General features: G+C 36.9%; 2 protein-coding genes and 1 long non-coding RNA gene across 6 annotated transcripts in view; 2 read left to right on the top strand and 1 right to left on the bottom strand.

Annotated features, from left to right (window-relative positions):
- Positions 1-597: 597 nt before the first annotated feature.
- On the top strand, positions 598-15,695 carry LOC121853441 (protein RRNAD1-like). Its single transcript, XM_042347573.1, has 11 exons — positions 598-969; positions 3,882-3,994; positions 4,613-5,220; positions 5,936-6,170; positions 7,237-7,372; positions 8,525-8,697; positions 9,366-9,513; positions 11,016-11,125; positions 11,598-11,697; positions 13,214-13,304; positions 15,367-15,695. Exons 1-11 carry the CDS (start codon positions 856-858, stop codon positions 15,456-15,458), a joined length of 1,920 nt encoding a protein of 639 aa, XP_042203507.1. The 5' UTR covers positions 598-855; the 3' UTR covers positions 15,459-15,695.
- LOC121853442 lies at positions 9,902-13,386 on the bottom strand. The gene is made up of 2 exons (XR_006086319.1): positions 13,233-13,386; positions 9,902-10,047 (listed from the first exon to the last, which is right to left on the bottom strand). It is a non-coding gene; the product is annotated as an uncharacterized LOC121853442 (long non-coding RNA).
- A 2,721-nt stretch (positions 15,696-18,416) lies between the features above and the next one.
- LOC121853440 (RANBP2-like and GRIP domain-containing protein 5/6) overlaps positions 18,417-21,057 on the top strand; it is a 44,267-nt gene continuing 41,626 nt past the window's right edge. For 3 of the 4 annotated variants that reach the window (XM_042347570.1, XM_042347572.1, XM_042347569.1), the window contains exon 1: positions 18,417-18,659. In XM_042347570.1, the coding sequence (XP_042203504.1) occupies positions 18,432-18,659 (228 nt within the window). In that variant the 5' untranslated portion in view covers positions 18,417-18,431. Of the gene's footprint in view, positions 18,660-19,924; positions 20,118-21,057 lie in introns of those variants that run through there. The other variant, XM_042347571.1, reaches the window with a different exon arrangement.

Here is a 21,057-nt window from a genome sequence, read left to right as displayed (position 1 = left end):
TTAAGTAAACTCAGACCACTTGAATTCCTTTTATGCAACAGCTACCTCATCTTTAGTTGAAAAACTGCCGATAGCCTCAAACAATTACAGTGTAAGACCACAAGCTTTTAAATTCCACTACAGAAAGAAAGTTATCATTCCAGATAATATTGAAATCCACGGAGTGCAAAAAGGTTAAGTTTTTGTTAGTTTTTTCTATTTCTTTAATTTCTTTCTTTGTGTTTTGTAAGTCTATTTCTCTATCCTTATTACTTAATTTCTATATTTTACTTTTCTTACTTGGTGTTTATTTCTTTCAATGTCATTTATTTATTTATAATTTAAATATTCTTTATCTTTCTTTTCTATATCTTAATTATTAGTTTCAATGTCATTACTGTTTCTTATCTTTCCTCATATTCTTTCAATATTTATCAGTACTTAGTTATATTCTATGCAATGGATTATCCTGGGAACCTTATATTTTTTTAGCCTGAATTCAGTAAATTAATTTACAAATATTCATAAGACATATTGTAGGTAATAAGTCAATTAAGTATTTTAAATTTCATTGAATATTATACAAGAGTAATTATTATTGTACAAATCTCTGTATATTAGACTGGAATATATAATAAATTGTGTACCAATGAAAACGTAAATGTTGATACTGTAGATAAAGCGACCGTTTGAGTCAACCATAATATTATTCAAGGAGGTTGACAGACAACCAGTACTGTACTATGAAGGAGAAAGTATAATATTAACTACACTTAAAGTTAAATAAAAACACTTTTCATAAGTGACAGTATGGAAGAGAGAAAACTAAAGCCTGAATGTATAGTCAAGTAAACTTCATCACATATAAGATACACAATGGATAACTACGTTCACTTGAACCAGAAGAATGTTGGTGCCTGGAAGGACTTCACGAAGTCTGCCGTCATGTTTTTAGATTTATATCGAAATCTGCTGGATACATACGTTCTGGTAAGATTGTTGTTCATTGTGGTATCCTGACCAGAGGTCATAATGTTTGGTGGCTAACACTATAAATTGTTTAATTGCTTCGTAAGTGGATTCTGTGTTCTCTACAGTATATTGAAACCAACATCCTGCTCTTAAGTTTCTAGTAATAACGTGGCACCTGTATTCTATACCTTTTTTTGCTGAGATCTTGGTAAATATTAACCATATTCTGTAGTGACCATTCACGGAAATTACTTAAAAATATATGTTCTGTTTCACACGAATGTGACTCCTCACCATTACCAACATTGTGGGGTAAAGACGCTCTAAAACGACCCTCGAATATTAGTACAGTATACAACTTAACCTAACCAAAGAAACCAGAAGGATCTGACCTAACCTTTCCAAGGAAGTCTTTGGTGTGTAAATTTTACTTAATCTAGCCAAACCAAACCTTACCTTAATTTACTGCAATACTAAGTGTAACGATCTTGACGGTACACACAGTCTGAATTACACCTTGGACACTTTACTGAACCAAGAAAAACACCATGAGACCTAAAGCTCTTAACAGCTGCGGCTTCTTTCTCAATACTGTATCTCGTTGAATTATATGCCAGTCTTCCAACGAGCAGCCTGCACAGACAGAAGGCATCTTGCCACTACAAGGTAATTCAAGTTTACGTGACATTTAGACTTGCAGTGATTGCCCGAGTAAGAATTATGTGCATGACCATCATGTGACATCAATACTTCCGTTGATTGGCCTAGTTAGAAGTACAGTAAACAAAAAAAATATACCTACGAACTTGTACTTTCTTAAGTGAAAATAATGCAAAAACTATAAATATCTAATGGAAATGCTATAGACTATTTTTTTTTACTCAATCTCCCTATACAGCCCTGTATAAGAATCAATATAAAGTTCCTTGAATGATCACTACGGAATATTAACAAAGAAAAAAGTGGCAATCTTCTCCTGAAATGTAGAGGCAGTGTTTTGCTGGATTGTATTTTAGCCATCACAAAGGGTGTGAGAATACTGATAATATTTTCTCTCCTTTAGCCCTCATAAGATACAGGCTGAGGAAAGAGTTAGCAACTTCTTTATTTCTGGTTAGTTTCTGACAGGATCTTCTCATATTTGTTTACTGTATATTAGTCCATAAAATGCAAGTCTGGTGCAGGAGCAAGAGCAAATACAAGTGTAAACTAATGAAAAATTGTATCCAGTAATATTTAAAATCTCAGTAAGCCTACAAAGTACTGTACTGAAGTATTGTCAACAAAAGTTAGTCCAGGGAGACTGTTACTGTACATCTCTAAATAATTTATATAGAACAGCATAGAACATAACCAACCAACCAATCAATTGGCCTAAGATCCTAACCTGTGATTGTGAGGTTAGTTTTACTTGTTCAGGTTATCTGCCACCAGAAATTATTTAACCCTATACTCTCTGAACGACACATTAACAGACAAACAGTGATGCCCACACCTTTACCAGCATTTGTATCCTGGCAAGTTTTGTTATCATACTCTGGACAAGATTATGTTACCCTACTCCTCCTCTTGAGAAGTGGCAAATGATTGTTATTTTCATTTTACAACTTTTAATTACAGGTATCCCTTGCTATATGAATGTTTGAGATATGAGAATTCGCTTACAAGCATATAAATTTTCTAATTTAACACTTCTTTCGTATTTAACGAATGCTACTCTCGCTTATATGAATTTCGGTCCAAACAAAAATTCACTCACATGCCCCCAGGAGGTATCTAGGGTGGCCATCTGGAAGAAATGCACCTAGACGTGTTCTCGCTCACTGTGTGCTATGCTATGGTTATTTTTCAACTCTTAATTTAAGGTAGATACATATGTAACTTTCTTCAAACTGTACTTTTTTAAATCCATTTTTTATTTGATGTCGATGTAAAGAAAGAATAATATGTTAAATGGCCAACTTTAGCATTTCTTCATCGGATAAAACCTCATCAAAAATCAAATCCAATGAAAGCAAAACATGTAGTGTACTGTACAGAAGACTTACTGTTGGTGCATCACTTTATGAAATTAAAACCATGTCTTGGTTGGGCTTTGTAGTCTTCCACTGCATCACAACTAATGACAGTATCTCAGTAAATTTAAAGAACTACAATTTCTTGTAAGTATGAATTTATTAATGTACTGCTGCTGCATGCATTTCACAAACAATATTACCTTTATTATTGCCTTATAACCATTATGTATACCAAACTTGTCATTAAAATCTTATTTTATAGCATTTATAAATATTTTTCATTTGACCATACAGTATCTCAGCTTTTATATTGGTAGATTTTTGGGAAAATGGGATCTTATTAACAAAAAAAATCAATTTCCGAAGATTTTTCAGGAAGAATCCTTTCATGAATCAGGACCACCTGTAATTTATTGTTTACTGTCTTTATCAAATACTTATTCACAAAGACTGGGAATAAATCAAGAAAAAAATCAACTTTTCCAAAAATAAACAAAATAAAAAATGGCGGGAAAATAGGCGGACGTTCTGGAACGTCACCTGGGCTGCTCTGGTCGGACATTCTGGAATGTCACCCAGGGCCTAAGGGTTAAATGATTATCAGCTTACTATCTGTTCAGGTGGTTGGGTAGTTATTTGTTAATTTATTATGACCTTTATTGTCCAATGTTAGTATACAGAACTGTACAAGAAGAAACTGGAGTACTCGGAGAAAACACACATCTTACACATGTCTTGTGTTGGGGATTGAACCCAGGACACAGTATGAGACATATGCACATGACTGCTGTAACACCAACACTTCCAAGAGAAACTTTGAAAGCATATTGTAGCTGTAACTGTTACCTGCCTTGATAACAGTTCGGGTATTGATTTATTGGGTTTTCTTTTGTACTAAATTCATCTTCATAGGATTTCTTCACGGAAGACTTATGGTCCCGATTAAATCCTGAATGGGCAACTGTCTTGGACACATTGACTCCATGTGAGCTGGCAGACTTCCTCTCTCGCGATGGAGCCTTGAAGTACGTGGTAAAGACTCTAACATTCATTTTGTTTTTGTTTTTCAGTTACCCTTGGGAGTTGCGACAGGAAAGTGTAATTTTTCCTTTTTTTCAAGTTTTCTTTATGCCTTTTACACCAAGTTACAGCTAAAAGATTAATATCATATATGTACTGTACATGTATATTACAACTTTCAAGTTCAAGTAATATCCCTAACGTAGTTGTTCTTAATGTCCTTATGACTTTTCTTCGATCCACTACTTGGAAATTATTGCAGAAGTCCTGTTAGTTATGATCATTACCTCTCCTACACCTGGAGTCTGCCTGCTTGGCCACAGTCAGCCTGGACAGGGATACAGTATAGCAGTTCAAGTTTTCAATTATAAGTTGTCTCTAATCAAAAGTTGTGTGGCTGTAATCTAAAGTTTTTAAAATCAATTTGACCTAAAAAATTTCATGGAATTTCATGAAACATGTTGTAAATTGTGTGCAGTACAAGTACAGTCTACTGTATGATTGATGTGCTTATGTCAATTAGATTTGCTCCAATGATTTTTAATTTAGTTATGGATCTTTGTTGTCTAGTGAGCCACAGCTGGCAGGATACCAATCTTAGCTGACTTTTCTTTTTGTTACAGACAAAAAACTGTGTGGCCTCTCTCACTGGTGGCTCTTCGGGCAACTGCCTTTACTTATACTTTACCAAGACGATCTGTTTCGTCGACAGACCCGTTCACAGATTACCTCAATCAACAGCTTCAGAAAACAGAAAGATTATCAGGCAGTTCAGATAATAATGAAATGAAATGTGATGTGAAGAGTACTTTGAATGAGAATGTTAATTGGAAAATTGATGTGAGGATGAAGTCACCTCCAGTTGAAATGGATCTGCCCAGCATTGTCCATACAGATGTTGACTTAAACGCAGCAGTTAAATACACCAAGACATTATCCACGAGACAGAGTATAAACAATGACAGTGTGGCAGTGATGAAGGAAGAGTGTAGTGATTCATGTGGCTCTCAACATTGCATTGTTTATAAAGAATCACCTGAAATACAAAAAACGGAGAAGAATAAAAATATAAATGAAGGTGAAGACGAGAGAGTTAGTTCTCCCTTGTCTGTCTGTCAGCCACATAAGGCCTGTAGGAGTGATCAAAGCACAACAGATTCAAGAAAGTTAATCCATCCTATCCAACAAATGTCTGTAAGTTGGGGCGATGCAGCATCTGAGTTAAGTGCAGGTGAGAAATTGTAAAGTGGTTGTACTTAAATCTTGATAACATGAACATTAGGCACCCCAGCTATTTCACCTGATGATTAAGCACCCTAATACACACCTAACCTAATCCCCAGGTAGCATTAGGGTGTTTAATCATGAGGTGAATTGAACTGAGGTGCCTAATATTCATGTCATTTTTTTTATGTTAATTATCTTCTGTCTCACTGATGTGTCGAGAACATCAAGGGTACAGACAAACACCACAAACGAGCGGGAAATAATAGCAAGAATGACACAGGACAGTTGTAGAAAGTGGCAGTATAAGTTTAGGTTCTAGAACAACACTGCCACCTGTAATATTTGCTTATATCCTCAACATTCATACAGTACAGTACCTGTACACAGTATAAAGTGAATCATGAATATCCACATTAATTCTTAATGCTTGATAACACTTGCCTGTATAAACAATGTTTAGTAGTCAGGTACCCTTGGTCACAGTGTGTGGGTTACTGACCACCCTCGGCCACAGTAAGAAAGGTCTGCTAAAGGGAGAACAATGGGTGCACCACATTACAGTACTGTACTGTATAAGTGTTATGTCAGGGTTAAAAATTAGCACACCATTAAGTTTTATTTCTTTAGAACCAAGTGTAAAATTGCATGGAAATGTTTTAGACAGAATTGTTAATTGGTACATACAGTACTGTAGTAAATAATCCCACGTGTTCCCTCAGCGGCGGGACAACACAAGTTGCTTCAACACGTCTTTCGTCGTCATTTGAAGCCTAAAAAACAACATGAGGTTGCCCGCCTGGCACTGATAGCTGGGCAGGTGGCCCAGGCTGCTTGTGATGGTGTCATGATAGATGTGGGCTCTGGTCAAGGCCATCTCTCCAGACTTCTTGCTTATGGACATGACGTAAGAGTCGTTTGCTTGGAGGCGCAGGATGAATTTGTCAATGGTGCAAAGTGAGTGATTATAATAAAACCACAATTGATATTTTATTAACCTGTGAGACTCCTGCCTTATACAGGTATCCCTCGTTTATTGATGGGGTTGTGTTCCTGAAAAACCTAACATTAAGTGAATTATCACAAAGCGAGGGATAACAGCAAAGGTTCAAACAGCAGGGCAGTAAACACCGGGTGCAGTGCTGTACTCCCTAATAATAATAATAAACGAGTTTGTTATGAACGGTTTCGAAGTTAAACAATTGATTTAATAACACCAAACTTCTGTATAGACGCTGTGGTTCAGAGTTAAGCAATTTAGCGAACAAAAGATGAGCCTAATTCGAACAAATTTCAAATTGCATATGCCAGAAATTAATAAAAATTGCTGTGATAAACAATAAAATTATGTACTGTATATCTCAAAACACAATAGCACATATTTGATGTATAAAAAATAGCTCCTTCCTCACTTAAGCCATCCTCTGAGCAATGTAACACAGTTCAGCCTCATAGTCACCCAGCTGACTCCAGAGACGTGTGTATGCTGTGATGCCACATTGGGGGAGGGAGTGCGGCTGAGTGGCAAGTCGGCGATGCAGTTACAGCCCACACGTACATTCATTCCACACACACCGTACACACCTGTGCTCTTCACTTTTCTTATGATAAAATTTTATATTATACAGTGTTTTCTTTATTTCTAAGCTACAATAGAGTATTGTAATGATTTTTCCACTACTGTATTTTTGTTAGTTTCATTACATGTAATAATGGCAACATGCCATCTCACCTCATCCCCATTTTTTCCCTTTTCCAGCAAGTCAAGGTATCACTAAACCAAATTTTTACCGAACGTTTAATGAGAAAGGGTGTCAAAATTCTTTTATCGCTAAACCGATATAATATTAAGTGAATTAATGTTAAACGAGTGATACCTCTGCAGGTGATGAGCAGAATTAATTATGTAACTTAACAGTAAACGTACTGTACAGCCAAGCGTAGGATGATTTCTTGTGATAATATTTATTTTGTTATACTGTACAGTATTCAGATTATTATTTTCTGTTTTTTCTACTTTCAGGAAGTTTGATAATCAGCTGGAAATGGCTGTGGAGAAAATGAAACGGAGAGAGACATCACTGCCTCCACTACCACCAGCTCCTCGCCACACTGCCTGCCTGCTACACCCTCACATCAACCCTCACACATTTAAACAGGTTCACATTTTATACAGTATCTACTGGGAGATTCTTAAAGATATGTATTATAACACAGTCAATCGGTGAAATCTCCATCCTCATATCTGAGGGTTGGCAACCGCAATCCTCTACTTTAAATATTTTCAGGATGTTTTTATAAATTCTCCCAGATTTTGCATCGCTGAGGACCCAACTTATAATTTCATATGCAGGTATCCATCCGAGTCTCTGCCTTTCCCTGGCCCTCCTACCCTCATCTTTCTTCGACTAGGGATAAGAGTACACATGTACTGTACTTTCAATAGTCTTAGAGCATTGATTCCCAACCATCTTGAGGCATTGACCCACTTCAGCTAATCTGAAGAACTTGTGGCCCACCTTTATATTGTCATCTGGTTATAAGCATACATATGATTAGGCTTAAAAAATTTAATCTTTAAAATTTATTGAGGTATTGGTAAAATTAAAATAACAAAAACTGTATGTTCGAGCAAACAAATTGTGATAATTAGCTTGATAAACAGATACCAAGGGAAAATAAGGATATACTAATATCTGCTAATTGATGACAAAGGTAACCATGTTGATACACAGAGAAACTGGACATTAGTATATCTGTCTGTCTGTATTCAGATTTCATCAGGATTAGTCACCCACTTATCTTACCTCTCAACTCTTACAATATTCAAAACATTGTAGATCATTTAGCAGGTCATCACATATTTTGGGTGTTGGACTCTTCTAAGTGTTAGAGATACAACAAGATGGATTAAAAATATTTTAATTCAGTTATGGGAGCCTTCCATAACTGAATTGGTTTACTCCTGCCGCAGGAGTAAACCAATATCCAGTTGTATAGTTATTAGCTTCTTCACCAGAACCAAAACAGTGGCACAAGTATGACAAGCGATACAAAATATGCAATAATATGACTATCTGTGCTGAAGGATGGGTTGAAGGAGTTTATTTAAAAGGGATGAAAGTGTGTAGGTATGAAGAGAAGCTTAAGGTGAGGTGCATTTAGCGCATGAATAGATGTGTGTATGTAGTGTGAGCAATAACATGGAGAGAAGGTTCTAAATTGACTGAGCTTTTTTTTATGTAACATTGTATTTATAAGTTAATTCAAAGTTCTAATTTGAACTTTGTATTGAGAGTGTCATGGTACAGGTGGTGACGGGAGCCTGGCCAGAGTTAGAGTCAAGAGGAGCCGTGTGTGGACTGTTGGGCCTACACACCTGTGGGAACCTGGCGCCAACCCTGCTGAGAATCTTCACCAACATGTCAACTTGTCAGGCAGTTGTGTCTGTTGCTTGTTGTTACATGAAGCTGAATACTGCCAGGTTTATGACTCTAATGTATTGTTGCTGAATGCTTACATCTCTAGCATCCAGGAGATACTGCAGATTGTTAAGGAAAACCACTTATTAGCTCACTAGTCATTCAGGGGGTTGGTCTTTTCTTGGTTACTTTATTGTGAACCTCAGTGTCCAGTGTCAGTACAGGATCTATAGAGATGTCACATTATATGATACATTAAAGAATGATTGTCAATCGTGTCCACTACATTCATTACATGTATGATAGTATGAGCATAAATGAACCTGATGACTCAACTTAGTATGTATGTAAAATAAATACCACATGAAGTGTTGTGAATCAGTGTGGAAGTTAAGGTTTGCTGTGTATGTTCTACAGTGTACAGTACAGTATACAAGTTTAGGAGGTAAGAGGCACCATCTGTCTCACTGGTGACTAAATTTATTGCTTCAAAGCTCTTCACCAACACTTAACACTTGCTATCTATACTGGACACTTTTAGGAATTATACTCACAAGGGTTAAAAAGAATTAAACAAAGTTACTGTATGTATGCTACTCGTAAATCTTTGAGGTTCTGTTGGAAAAAAAATCTGAGCATTGTGATAAATGAAATAAAACAAGTTAAAATTTCAAGGGGAATAGGAAGTTTAATTCGAAATTCATGTTACTGTAATCTTTTTGTTTTCTAGAGACGAGAGAGAATATCCGGGTTACCCCATGAGTGACTTTGTCTACTCCCTGCCTGGGTTTGTGTTGACTTACGAGGCACGGGAAGTTGCTTGTCATGCTATAGAAATGTATGTTAATCGACTCCGACTGGGAGTAGACAACCTTAAGGTAATTGATCATAAACATGGTACTTAACCTAACCTATCCTAACTTCATCTCATCTGATGGAACCTAACCTTACCTCACCTCACCTCTTCTCACTTCATCTTACCTAACCTCACCTTAGCTAACCTCACCTAAGCTAACCTCACCTAACCTAACCTCTCCTAATGTAACCTCACCTCATCTAACCTAATCCAACCTCTCCTAACTTAACCTCTCCTCATCTAATCTAACCTAATTTAACCATATCTTAGAACTCAAGTAGTGTTGGATTTTTTTATGAACCCATATACTGTATTAATAATACTGTACATAAAATTAATTTTCTGGGGATGAACATTTGTAAGAGAGGTAGTCCCCGATTTATGAAGATCCGGTTTTTGAGAATCCAAAGTTACAAAAGATATATTTTATGTCCCATGTTTCAGTTTACAGTACAGTACTAAAAATCCAAAAGCTAGACTGTATGTTTTAGTCTTCATGGTTCAGAGGAGCATTGACGTGTTGAGTGTCCCAGAGTTTGGTTACTGGTAGATGTCACTGGAAAGAATAAAATGTTAAATGGATAAGTTTAGCATTTCTTTTTCAGTAAAACCTCATCAAAAAATCACATCCAGTGCAAGCAAAACATCTGAAACAGTATATATGTACAGAGCAGTAGACTTACTGTTGGTACATCATTGTAAAAATTTAAAACCATATGTCTTGGCTGGGGCTCGTTGTCTCGCACTGCATCACAACTAGTGGCGCAGTTTCTCAATACTGTAGCTTCCTTATGGTCCACTGCATGTATTTCATTTACTGTAATCCCCCAATATAACGGACTCTGTCTATAGTGGACCTCAGCTTGAACAGACAATCTGACCCATTCGGTCAAGGTTCATATATTACGGACTAAGTACCGGTAGTAATGCTAATTGTTTTTAAAATGTGGACAGTACTTTTGTGGACACCCTGTACTTTTCCTTTTGAGTTATCTTTTATTTTGTTTACTCTTCATCCTTTTGCCACTTAATATATTCAGAGTTATACTGCAAACTACAGCCACTCCTCGACTTACAATGGGGTTGGGGACCCAAATCCAGGTCGTAAGTCGAATTGGTCGTAAGTCGAAAATGCGAAGATAATACATAGAAAATCTAAAATGGGTGTCTCTTTTTCTTCTCAGCACCACAAAACTCTCACTTTTAAGCATGCCAGCCATTTTAAAGGGAATTACAAACGAAAATTTTGTCAGTACACAGCGCAATCACTAACGTCTGGACTCGAAAATACATAATTTAAAAAAAATTTGGTACGACTGGGGCGGTCGTAAGTCGAGGAGTAGCTGTACTTATACTTCAACTGTAAACATGGTAGCTACAGTACTGGACTTGTATTAACTTGTATATATTTTGATGATGATAGTTGGTGATAATTGATGATGATTGATAATGATGATGCTGATGATGATGATAATTTATGATGATTGGTAATGATGTTGATGATGATGAAGATTTTTGGCTCAGGTTCACTGTTACCGAGCATCCCTGGAGGAAATAATCATCAGGCACTGGCCAAGTCATCATCATGCTGGCCTCCGCTCTGTCAATCACGCCCACAAAATGGAGTTTTCTCAGTAAGTTTGAGCTGATGTATAGGATCATATTTACATCAGAGATTATAATTGTTTTATATTGAGGATTAGATTAATGTAAATTTTAGTTAATGCTTCAAGAGTGATTGTGATTCATGTACAGTACAGCAAAGTCATATAAAATATTACATTGTTTATAAGAACAAAGCTGGGGATTAAACTTTGTATGCTCTAAATTAATTTGAAACATGAAGCAATGGGAATGCTCAAGATCCACTTTGTGTACCAAGTGTGTAAGTTGATGGTAAGAGCAACTACTGTACTGTACATACTATGCAAGTGTTGGCGATTTCTATCTGTTATCTAAATCTTTTATCATGGTTTATATCCCTGTTTAAAGTCATTACCAAAATACTAAATGCTTAGTAGGACTGTGGGTGTACTGTACTCCAGAGATTTTAACGTTGATGTTTCAGATCTTGTTTAGAAATATAACTACCTATTTTCTTATCAGGTATGCTGTAGAAGCTGTGTCTCGACTACCAGATTTCAAACTACCACAAGAGGACCTTTGTAGTAACCAAACTAAACATAACCTCAGCCGCTGGATGCAGGTCAGAAACCTATTGGATTTACATAACTTTCAGTAAACTGCAGAGTGTCAGAAAAATGTATACACACTGCCTTACAGATTTTTTGGAGATCGCATGAATGCTTGTATCACGACAGCAACATTGTCCTGTATGTTGATGTATGAGGTCTACCATAAGTGAAGACAATGGTGTTCTTGTAATACTGTACAAGCATTCACAGTCTCCATGAAAATCTGTAAGGCAGTGTTCATAATTTTTTCTGAGACACTATAATTTGAAGGACCCCAAAATTGCATGAGTAGTGGCCAGTGTTGTCTGACTCTATGTAAGTTTGTCCACAGTAAACTCCAAAAGAAAGACTTACAGTATTCTTACTTGACATAATTGTAATCATATTCATCATTGAAGCTGCTAAGTTCTTAAGGTTAAACTGTCAAAGATGAAAATCACTCTTTTCACATAGACACCATTAGGCTTCAATTAGTACTTGGAGACCACAACTACAGTCTTGTTAGTGTATATCTTTGTTGATGTTGTCTCTCTTGTTAGCTGAGTAGAGTTCCCTTGTTGCCAGTAACTTAATGATTCCCAAGTAAAAGCCACAGTCACTCCTTAAACCTCCTGACTGCTTGACAAACCTTTCACTTGTCACATCTAGTTTTTAGATAATTTTACAGCTTAAAGAAAGTTAGGCCATAAGTTTCATTCTTAAGTCTGAGGTGTGTCCTGTTGTTGCCTCTCTTTACTATATATTGTTTGGCAAGATTCCACAGTTCACTTAGGATATTTTAGGTCATATGAACATTATAATATCCGAGCAGGATAGGACTCGTAGCAACGGATTTAAATTGGATAAGTTCAGGTTTAGGAGGGAGATAGGAAGGAACTGGTTCACAAATAGGGTGGTGGACGAGTGGAACAAGCTTAGCAACTTTGTAGTAAGTGCTGGAATGCTGGAAAGTTTTAAAAGGAGGCTAGATAGGTTCATGGATGATAGAGAGTGGTAGTAACTCTCGACAGGAGCTGCCATGCACAGGCAAACCGGCCTATTGCAGACTCCTTATGTTCTTATGTTAGCACCACTAGCTTATTTCACCTGATGCTAACTTAACCTTACTTAACTTAACCTAATCAAACCTAACTTAAGCTAACCTAGTCTTAGTTAACCCAGTCCAACCTAAACAAATTCCCCCAGGTAGCATTAGAGTGCTAAAACGTAATGTGAAATAAGCTAGGGAGGTTAAGCTTCTGGTGAAATAAGCTGGGGTGGCTAATCATCAGGTGAAATAAGCTAGGGTGGCTAATCATCTGGTTAAATAAGCTGGGGTGACTAATCATCAGGTGAAATAAGCTGGGGTGGCTAATCATCAGGTGAAATAAGCTGGGGTGGCTAATCATCAGGTGAAATAAGCTGGGGTAACTAATCATCAGGTGAAATAAGCTGGGGTGGCTAATCATCAGGTGACATAAGCTGGAGGGGCTACTCTTCCAGTGATCTGATGTTTTCTACTATTCTACATGATCTTATGACCTACAGGTGGTGGTTTACTACTCACTGAGGTTGTTGTTGGCGCCAGTGGTGGAATCTTTGGTGCTCCTCGACCGATTACTGTTTCTGTATGAGCAGGGTGAGTTATTAGTACTATACATCATCTTTATGTCTTTGCTATGAAGATAAAGTTACTTCTTATCTCTCACTAGGAAGATAAAGTTACTGGTACTTATCTTTTACTAGGAAGGTGTTGTAACATTATTGACTTTAATGTCTCTCTCTGTCTTGCCAGAAAATTAACATACAGTACATCAACCAAACTTCTGGAGGTTTTAAAAAATCAATATCCAATTTCTCATATCAAAAAGAAAAAATATTTAAAGCTACTTTTTAACAACATTCACCTTATGTACTTATTCACTATACTGTATACTTCATGGAGTGTTGGTGGTACAGTGGTAGAGGCTGTGTCCTGGGTTCAGTCCCTGTCCTGGGACAAATGTGAGAAAGGAGTTATCAAGTGTGACACCACCAAACATGGCAGGTTTTCTCTGGGAACTCCAGTTTCCTCCTGTACAAATACTGGATAAAGAAGGTCTGAACAAAGTAATTAAGAACAGACAACTGCTTAAATGGTCAGTAAGCTGATAAGTAGTGAAATGATAAAATATATTAATTGTCTGATTATTAATAAATTGAACTCTTGAATATATATTCAGTGTGGTGTGTTAAGACTGATATAAATCTGTTTGTATAGGTATCCTGTAGTATCTTTATCATGTCTTATCCATATACTCCAGGAACATCCACAGCACATACCAGGCACTCCTCTCTGCATTGTTTACATTCATGCCCACTGAAACAAAATAAGTGCACTTTCCACCCTGATCAGAACATTTACCTGATACTGTACTATTGAAGCCTCACTTATAGAAGGGGTGGCAATGACAACCCACATGAACTAATATCCGTTGCTTCTCTCATGGTCTTTATGTTTATGTTGTAATTTGTTCCAAAGTTGTGACTATATGTTACAGTTTGTGCACATCTTGGTAAGCCCTCCAGCTTATGCAGTACTGTAGGCATAAAAATATATTTGACCAATTGATTGCCAAATGTGGAAAATTCGAGAATACATGTTACAGTGTATGTGCTCTTGTACTTTCTAGAAGAACTGTCTCTCTCCAGAGCCTTTCTGTTACTTCTTCTCACATCAGCACTGTCTCCCTCAGCCTGAGTCTCGTATAAGCTGTAGTTGCACTAAGAGCTGTGCTGACCAAGTTGATATAGTTCTTGCTGGTTTTGTATGTGTGTGAAACTAACCCTTAAACGTATATCATCTGCTATTACAAACTTCGCCTAATTCATAGAAATTTCATTTTGCATACATCAGAAATGAACAAAAACTTATAGTAAACAATAAAAATGACACATAGCACATCATTAAATTCAGTAGCACATATTTTATGTACTGTACAAATAATAGTTCCTTCCACCTTCAAACCATCCTCTGCCAAATTTAACTAATCAACCGAGAAAACCCAAATTTCATTTAAAACCAGAAACTGACAAATGTTTTAAGTTCTGGCAAACGTAACACTTCCTGAAACATGGACTTTCTGTAAAAGTTATGCTCAGTGAACCCTTTACCACACCATATATAATACATGATTAAATTTTGTGATTGAATCCACAATTAAGAAAAGCTTAATTTTTACTAAACCTTAATAAGTGGAAGTTAGCTGTAGGGACAGTGGTCATCATCAGTGGAAGTTAGCTGTAGGGACAGTGGTCATCATCAGTGGAAGTTAGCTGTAGGGACAGTGGTCATCATCAGTGGAAGTTAGCTGTAGGGACAGTGGTCATCATCAGTGGAAGTTAGCTGTAGGTACAGTGGTCATCATCAGTGGAAGTTAGCTGTAGGGACAGTGGTCATCATCAGTGGAAGTTAGCTGTAGGGATGGTAACCATCATCAGGGGAAGTTACCTGTAGGGATGGTAACCATCATCAGGGGAAGTTACCTGTAGGGATGGTAACCATCATCAGTGGACATTTCGTATCTGTTGTGTTCCATCTATGCACAATGGAGCAGAGTAAGGAATCCACTTACCGGTAAGGGTTGAGTAAAATCTTGTGAATTGTATGATTGTGGATGTGTCAATGAAATGACTGAATACAAAATTATTTTTATTTTCAGGTGTGGAGAGCATCCTGGTGCCAACATTTGACCCTCAGAAATCACCGAGAAACCACGTTCTTGTTGCTGTTAAACCTAACAATAAGTTATGACAATTACTTGTCACAGTTTTTTACCTTTATTTATCCTTTATATTGTAATAGAGGTGAGGTCAACCTTCCCTTCTCTTAACACAAACTTTTATGATGGTAGTAGTACAGTACTGTAGTTAGTTGGTGTGTCCTCGACCACAACTGAGTTTTTACCTCTGTTTCATTTGGATTCTAAGAAAATTGTGTCAGGCTGTAGCTGACCAAACCTTCTTTTAAATAATAACAATTCTGATTTTGCAAAGTTATTGAGTTTATCCTACACAGAGTTGAACCAGCCATTTGGGGAATTTTGGTCGCCTTGTGTCCTGGGTTCAGTCCCAGACCTAGGTCAAATGTGAGAAAGGGGTCGTCCAGTATGACACCACCAAACATTACAGGTTTCCTCTGGGTACTCCAGTTTCCTCCTGTACTAACACTGGACAATAAAGTTTATCAGTAAAGCCCATAACAAAGAACAAACCAACCTGCTAAATAACTAGTAAGCTGATTAGTGGTGAAATGATAAAATAAATACAGTGAGAAATTCAAGTATAATCTTAGGAAATATGAAACTTGAACGACACCTGCACAGTTGAGAGTTCACAATGACTGCACACCTGAAGGTTCACATGAGTTTTGTAAAGTTTTGGACTTCACCAAACCCCACCACTTGACCCCCAAACACTCACTCATCTAGGATATTCAGTGTCATGCAAGAATACAAGTGATACTGTATGTAAGTCTTCTTTGTTGAAAAAGAGACTCGCATAAGCCAGAGATCACTTAACTGGAGCAACACAGTTTTAAACCTGAGAGTTTTTGACATGGAACTACAGGTATTACTGTCCCACCATCCTTAACATACACCACTTTCTTTTCTCTCAGGGTCTGCTCCCCAAGCCTTTCATCTTACCACACTAACCCACAAGGTAGTAGGGCAATGGTTAGTATGCATCAGGGCATGTCCACACACTGGTGGGCCTGCATGCCATACTTCTAGGGCCCATTGCTGCTCCAAGATCCTCTGTTATTTAGCCTGAATTTGCAAGATATACAGTTTCCGTACGTTGCCATGAGGAGGCATAGTAGGAGTCTTGGTGAAGGCCAATCCGTTCTCTATGCGGTCTCTGAGTAGTACACTCACAGGTAAAGCTGTAGTAAAATTTGGGGACCTTTCTAAAAATAATGGGAATGTGTGTCAGTTGAGCTTCCTTATTAGATATTCCTTGGTTTACATGTACAGTTTTTCCTTGACTTACGACAACCCGGACATACAACGGCCATGGTCGTATAAATTATTTTTCACTTTATGTATTTTTGAGTCCCGACGTTAGTGATGGCGCTGTGTACTGACAAAATTTTCGTTTGTAATTCCCTTTAAAATGGCTGGCAAGCGTAAAAGTGAGAGTTCTCCTGGTACTGAGAAGAAAAAGAAACACCCATTTTAAAATTTCTATGTATTATTTTCGCCTTTTCAACTTACGACCTGGTCGACGGGACAGAACCCCGTCGTAAGTCGAGGAGAGACTGTAGCCTGTTGGCGGTGTCGTCTGGCTGCACGAAACGCAATCGCTCATGGATCCAGCGATTTGTGGTTATTTGGCCACTTTTTCACCTTATGCTTGGGTTATGTTAGCTCTTGCTTGTATAGTACGTACAGTATATACTTTCACTCTCAACTGTCTTTATTTTAAACTTTCAATGTATTTTAAATAGGAGGATGGGGCTTCAAAGCTTACTAGTAGGTCATAGGCAGGTAGTAAGTCGTAGGCAGCTATCAAACAGGGAGGTACTACCGCCTGGGAAGATATTGGAATCATAATGTGTTGTCTAATGGTAGACCCTGCTGCCCTATGGCATCACAAAATTTGTGACCAAATCCCAGGTTGCTGATCTGACTTTCTGCTTCATTTACACACAATTGCAGGGTCTCAATTGTTTCTCTTATCATTGACAACACAACATACATATATCGTTTCTCACTTTTGATCTTTTTTTCATTTTTGTATTTATAGTTCTTTATTATTAAAATTATTATTATTACAGTTACTGTATTATTGTCATAATTATTTTATTATTTTATTTTTGTTTGTTTTATCATAAATTTTATTTATTATGAATTATTATGACTATTATTTATTATTATTATTATTGTTATTATTATTATTATTATTATTATTATTAATTATTATTATTATTATTATTATTATTATTATTTTTATTATTATTATTATTTTTATTATTATTATTATTATTATTATTATTATTATTATTATTATTATTATTATTATTATTATTATATTTTCGCCCCCCAGGCCCCGATGTGGGTCAGTGACCTGTGTCCGGGTGGGCTAGTCCCCGTGAAAAAAAAAAAAAATCCGTGAACAGCCAAGTCTGTCACACTCGTCCATCAATTTTCAGGGGCCATGTAATATTTTCGTGTGATTCTGATCTTCTAAAATGTTAGTTTTTGCATAATGTAGTTTTACTGATGCGTAATTTGTCTTAGTATAAGTTATTGCAGGTAAAAATAAGTATATATTAAAGGCATCCTCCAAACGCGTGAAATTGTTCCCTGAGTTGAACAGTTAACTCTTGTCTGATATTTCTGATAAACTTCTTACGTGCTCCTGTTTGAAATAATGAATGTACGTATCTTTATACAATTTAGCTAAATATATTTATCGTCAGAAACGGTCATCCCAATGATTATGATTAAACTCATTTAGAAATACATCATTACTCCAGGACGAAATCGAACATAGTTTTTAATTACAGATTTGCAACATTATGAAATATGAAGGATTACTTAAGTATTGATAAAAGTATAATAGGTACCAATATACCGCCCGTATACACCTGACAATACACACGTTCGGGAATTGGAACTGTCACAGTAACCTTGGTCACGTCCAATACTCGTACGCTGTACTGCCAGAATGATGTGCGCAGTGCAACGCCAGGTGGTCCAGCGAGGGTCCCACTATCGTCACTATGACAGATAACGACGCTCAGCGGCTCGGCTACAGAATACAGTATCGATTCGACGGTGCCACATTGAGGATGGCTGGTGTCCTGGGACTACTGGCAAAGTTTGAGCTTATTGAAACAGAAGTATGGGCCTGCATCTTACTTGTTTTTATTATTTGCCTTTGTGTAACCCATTCAGAAGTTTACAAGAGATGCCTCGCCTTTTTTCCTTCTTGCCTCCTGAAACTAAAGGTGAGCAGAAGTTACACACAGATAAGTTTGAAAAATTGTTGATGGAGTATATAGGGGAGGGCTGTGTGTCCCCTCAGGGTACAGTACAAGGTAAAGTTCAGAAGTGGGAAATATAGGAGGTTGACAGCAGGTGGGCTATCCACCTTGCGGAGTGTGCTTGCTTGGTACTTTGAAACTTAACTATGTAGTCTGAACGGACGCTCGCCCCACAAGGGATCACAGCTCAAGATTGAAGAAGCCGCAAGTCCAGAAAACTGTGAGGGCAAACTTTTTCGGAGTGAGGGTTGTAAACTCTTGTTACAATCTACCAGAGAGTGTTGTGACGGCACCGAGTGTGAGCTCTTTCAAGACAAGACTTGACCAACACGAGCGGGTTCAGGAGCCGGTGCATGCCCAGTATTTGCCAACAGTGCGTGACAGACGTGACCGATCGCCCGGGCGGCTAGCGAGCCGATCTTTTGGTGAAGAGGATAAAAGTAAAAGTATGGGTAAAAAAACTTGTAATTGTAATTTTTATATGTAATTAATTTCAACATTTTATATTATTGTAATTGTAATTTGAGAGTATTGTGAACCAAGTAATTGTATTTAGTTTAAACTTTAGTTGAGAAATTGTAATTGACCTTACTGTAAATAGTGTAATTAATCCAAACCTGCTACAGTCAGCTCATTATTTACTTTTATCCACTTTACCACTGATCGGCTCGTAAGCCGCTTGGGCGATCGGTCACTTTTACTTTACTTTATCCTCTTCACCACTGATCTGCTCGTTACGCACTGTTGCCGAGACTGCCAGCACATTCAAGGAAGTCAAGAAGATTTGACTCATTAAATTGAATATTTTGATGTTAGAATTAAGTTCCAATTCAGTGTTACAATGATTTTAAATATTTTTCTCTTAACAGTAGATATCAACAAACTTTTATGAACACAAACTATCTGATCAAGTCTTTAAAAATTTATATTTATGTATATACTAATTTCATATTTATTTTAAGGTATTAAAGTTTAAAAGAAGGTGTTAGGGGAGAAACAAGTAGAGGTGTGAGGCGCCGTCCTGTGTGGCACAAAATTATTTTTAAAATCACCCGCAACACAAATTTCTTAATAAAACATTTGCGATATCTACCATTACAAATATTTAATGAATTTAGAACATTAAAAACAGCATAAAAAAATTAATTGTATTATTTAAAATATTTATATTATTAAAAATGTGTGTTATTATGAGAAATGTTATTTAGAATCTGTTAAGAAATAAGCTTTAACCCCGTCCGGGCCTAGAAGGTTTCAAGTACAGTCCGTTGTGTCGTCTTGCCTTTCGGCGTCGTATTTTGAGTCTAATCTTTCATATATTTCGATTACGTCTCTCTTAGGACCGTGACAATGTTGCGGTCAAAGAGGGACGTGGATAAACACATTAAAGACGTTCTCAGTAAGTTGAGGACGTCTGATGAGGTAAGAGAATAATAATACCGGGTGGCACGTTGACTCCCGTTCGATGATGGAGGGAAAACATGCTTGTTATATATCACCCAAACTACTCTCACACCTCTAACTGGCGCCATTATTACCTGTACATAACTAGTTGACTATTGATTTCTACCTGATACTGGAGGGAAACCTTATATCTTATTTATCACTCGTTTTTGACACTAGCACAATACATCACAGTGTTGTTACCAGTAGCTAAGGGTAGTAGGTCGTTGTGACGGTAAATTAGCTGTAAAGGACCATTATTTCGTATATATATATATAGTACCATTAATTTATGTTATCCTCTAAATATTTGTGTGTGTGTTTTCTGCTGTTTGAATTATTACGATATGTATATAATTAGGTTCAAGGTGTTAGTAAGGTAAATGACTAATGTATAAGATTATAACATCCATCTAACTTAATATAACTTTACTAACCCACAAAACTTAAGGTATTATTTCACCTGTTGCCACCCAAAGAATTTTATTGCTGCAATCAATAGTGGTTAATATGGAGGACTTCACAACTTACAGCAACCCCTGTCTCAGTAACAGTAAGTTCACCCACAGCAGGTGTTAAGTTATGTGAGGTTAGGTTAGGTTAACTTGAACTTTTAAAATAACACTTCTTAACACATTTGTCATAACTATGAGTGTCCAATATAAAACACAGTGCAATTGCTGTTTTTAAATTCGTTTTCCATGAAAATCAGTGGCTGTGAAGTTGTAAATAATTACCGCAATAGTTCAGAATTTTAAAACACATTTCTTCTCTGACGTTTCCATCGCAAATGACTTGTATATGCTTGGGGGGTCCTGGTTGGTTAGGTCAGGTTAGGATAGGTCGCTTGCGAGATAAATATCATAGAAGAAAAGTGTCTTAGAATTGTCTACACTATTGATTGCAACCATAAAATTCT

This window comes from Homarus americanus, unplaced genomic scaffold (assembly GCF_018991925.1).
Source record: "Homarus americanus isolate GMGI-L3 unplaced genomic scaffold, GMGI_Hamer_2.0 scaffold4896, whole genome shotgun sequence".
Taxonomy (NCBI): Eukaryota; Metazoa; Arthropoda; class Malacostraca; order Decapoda; family Nephropidae; genus Homarus; species Homarus americanus.
This window is presented reverse-complemented; position numbering and strand designations above follow the sequence as displayed.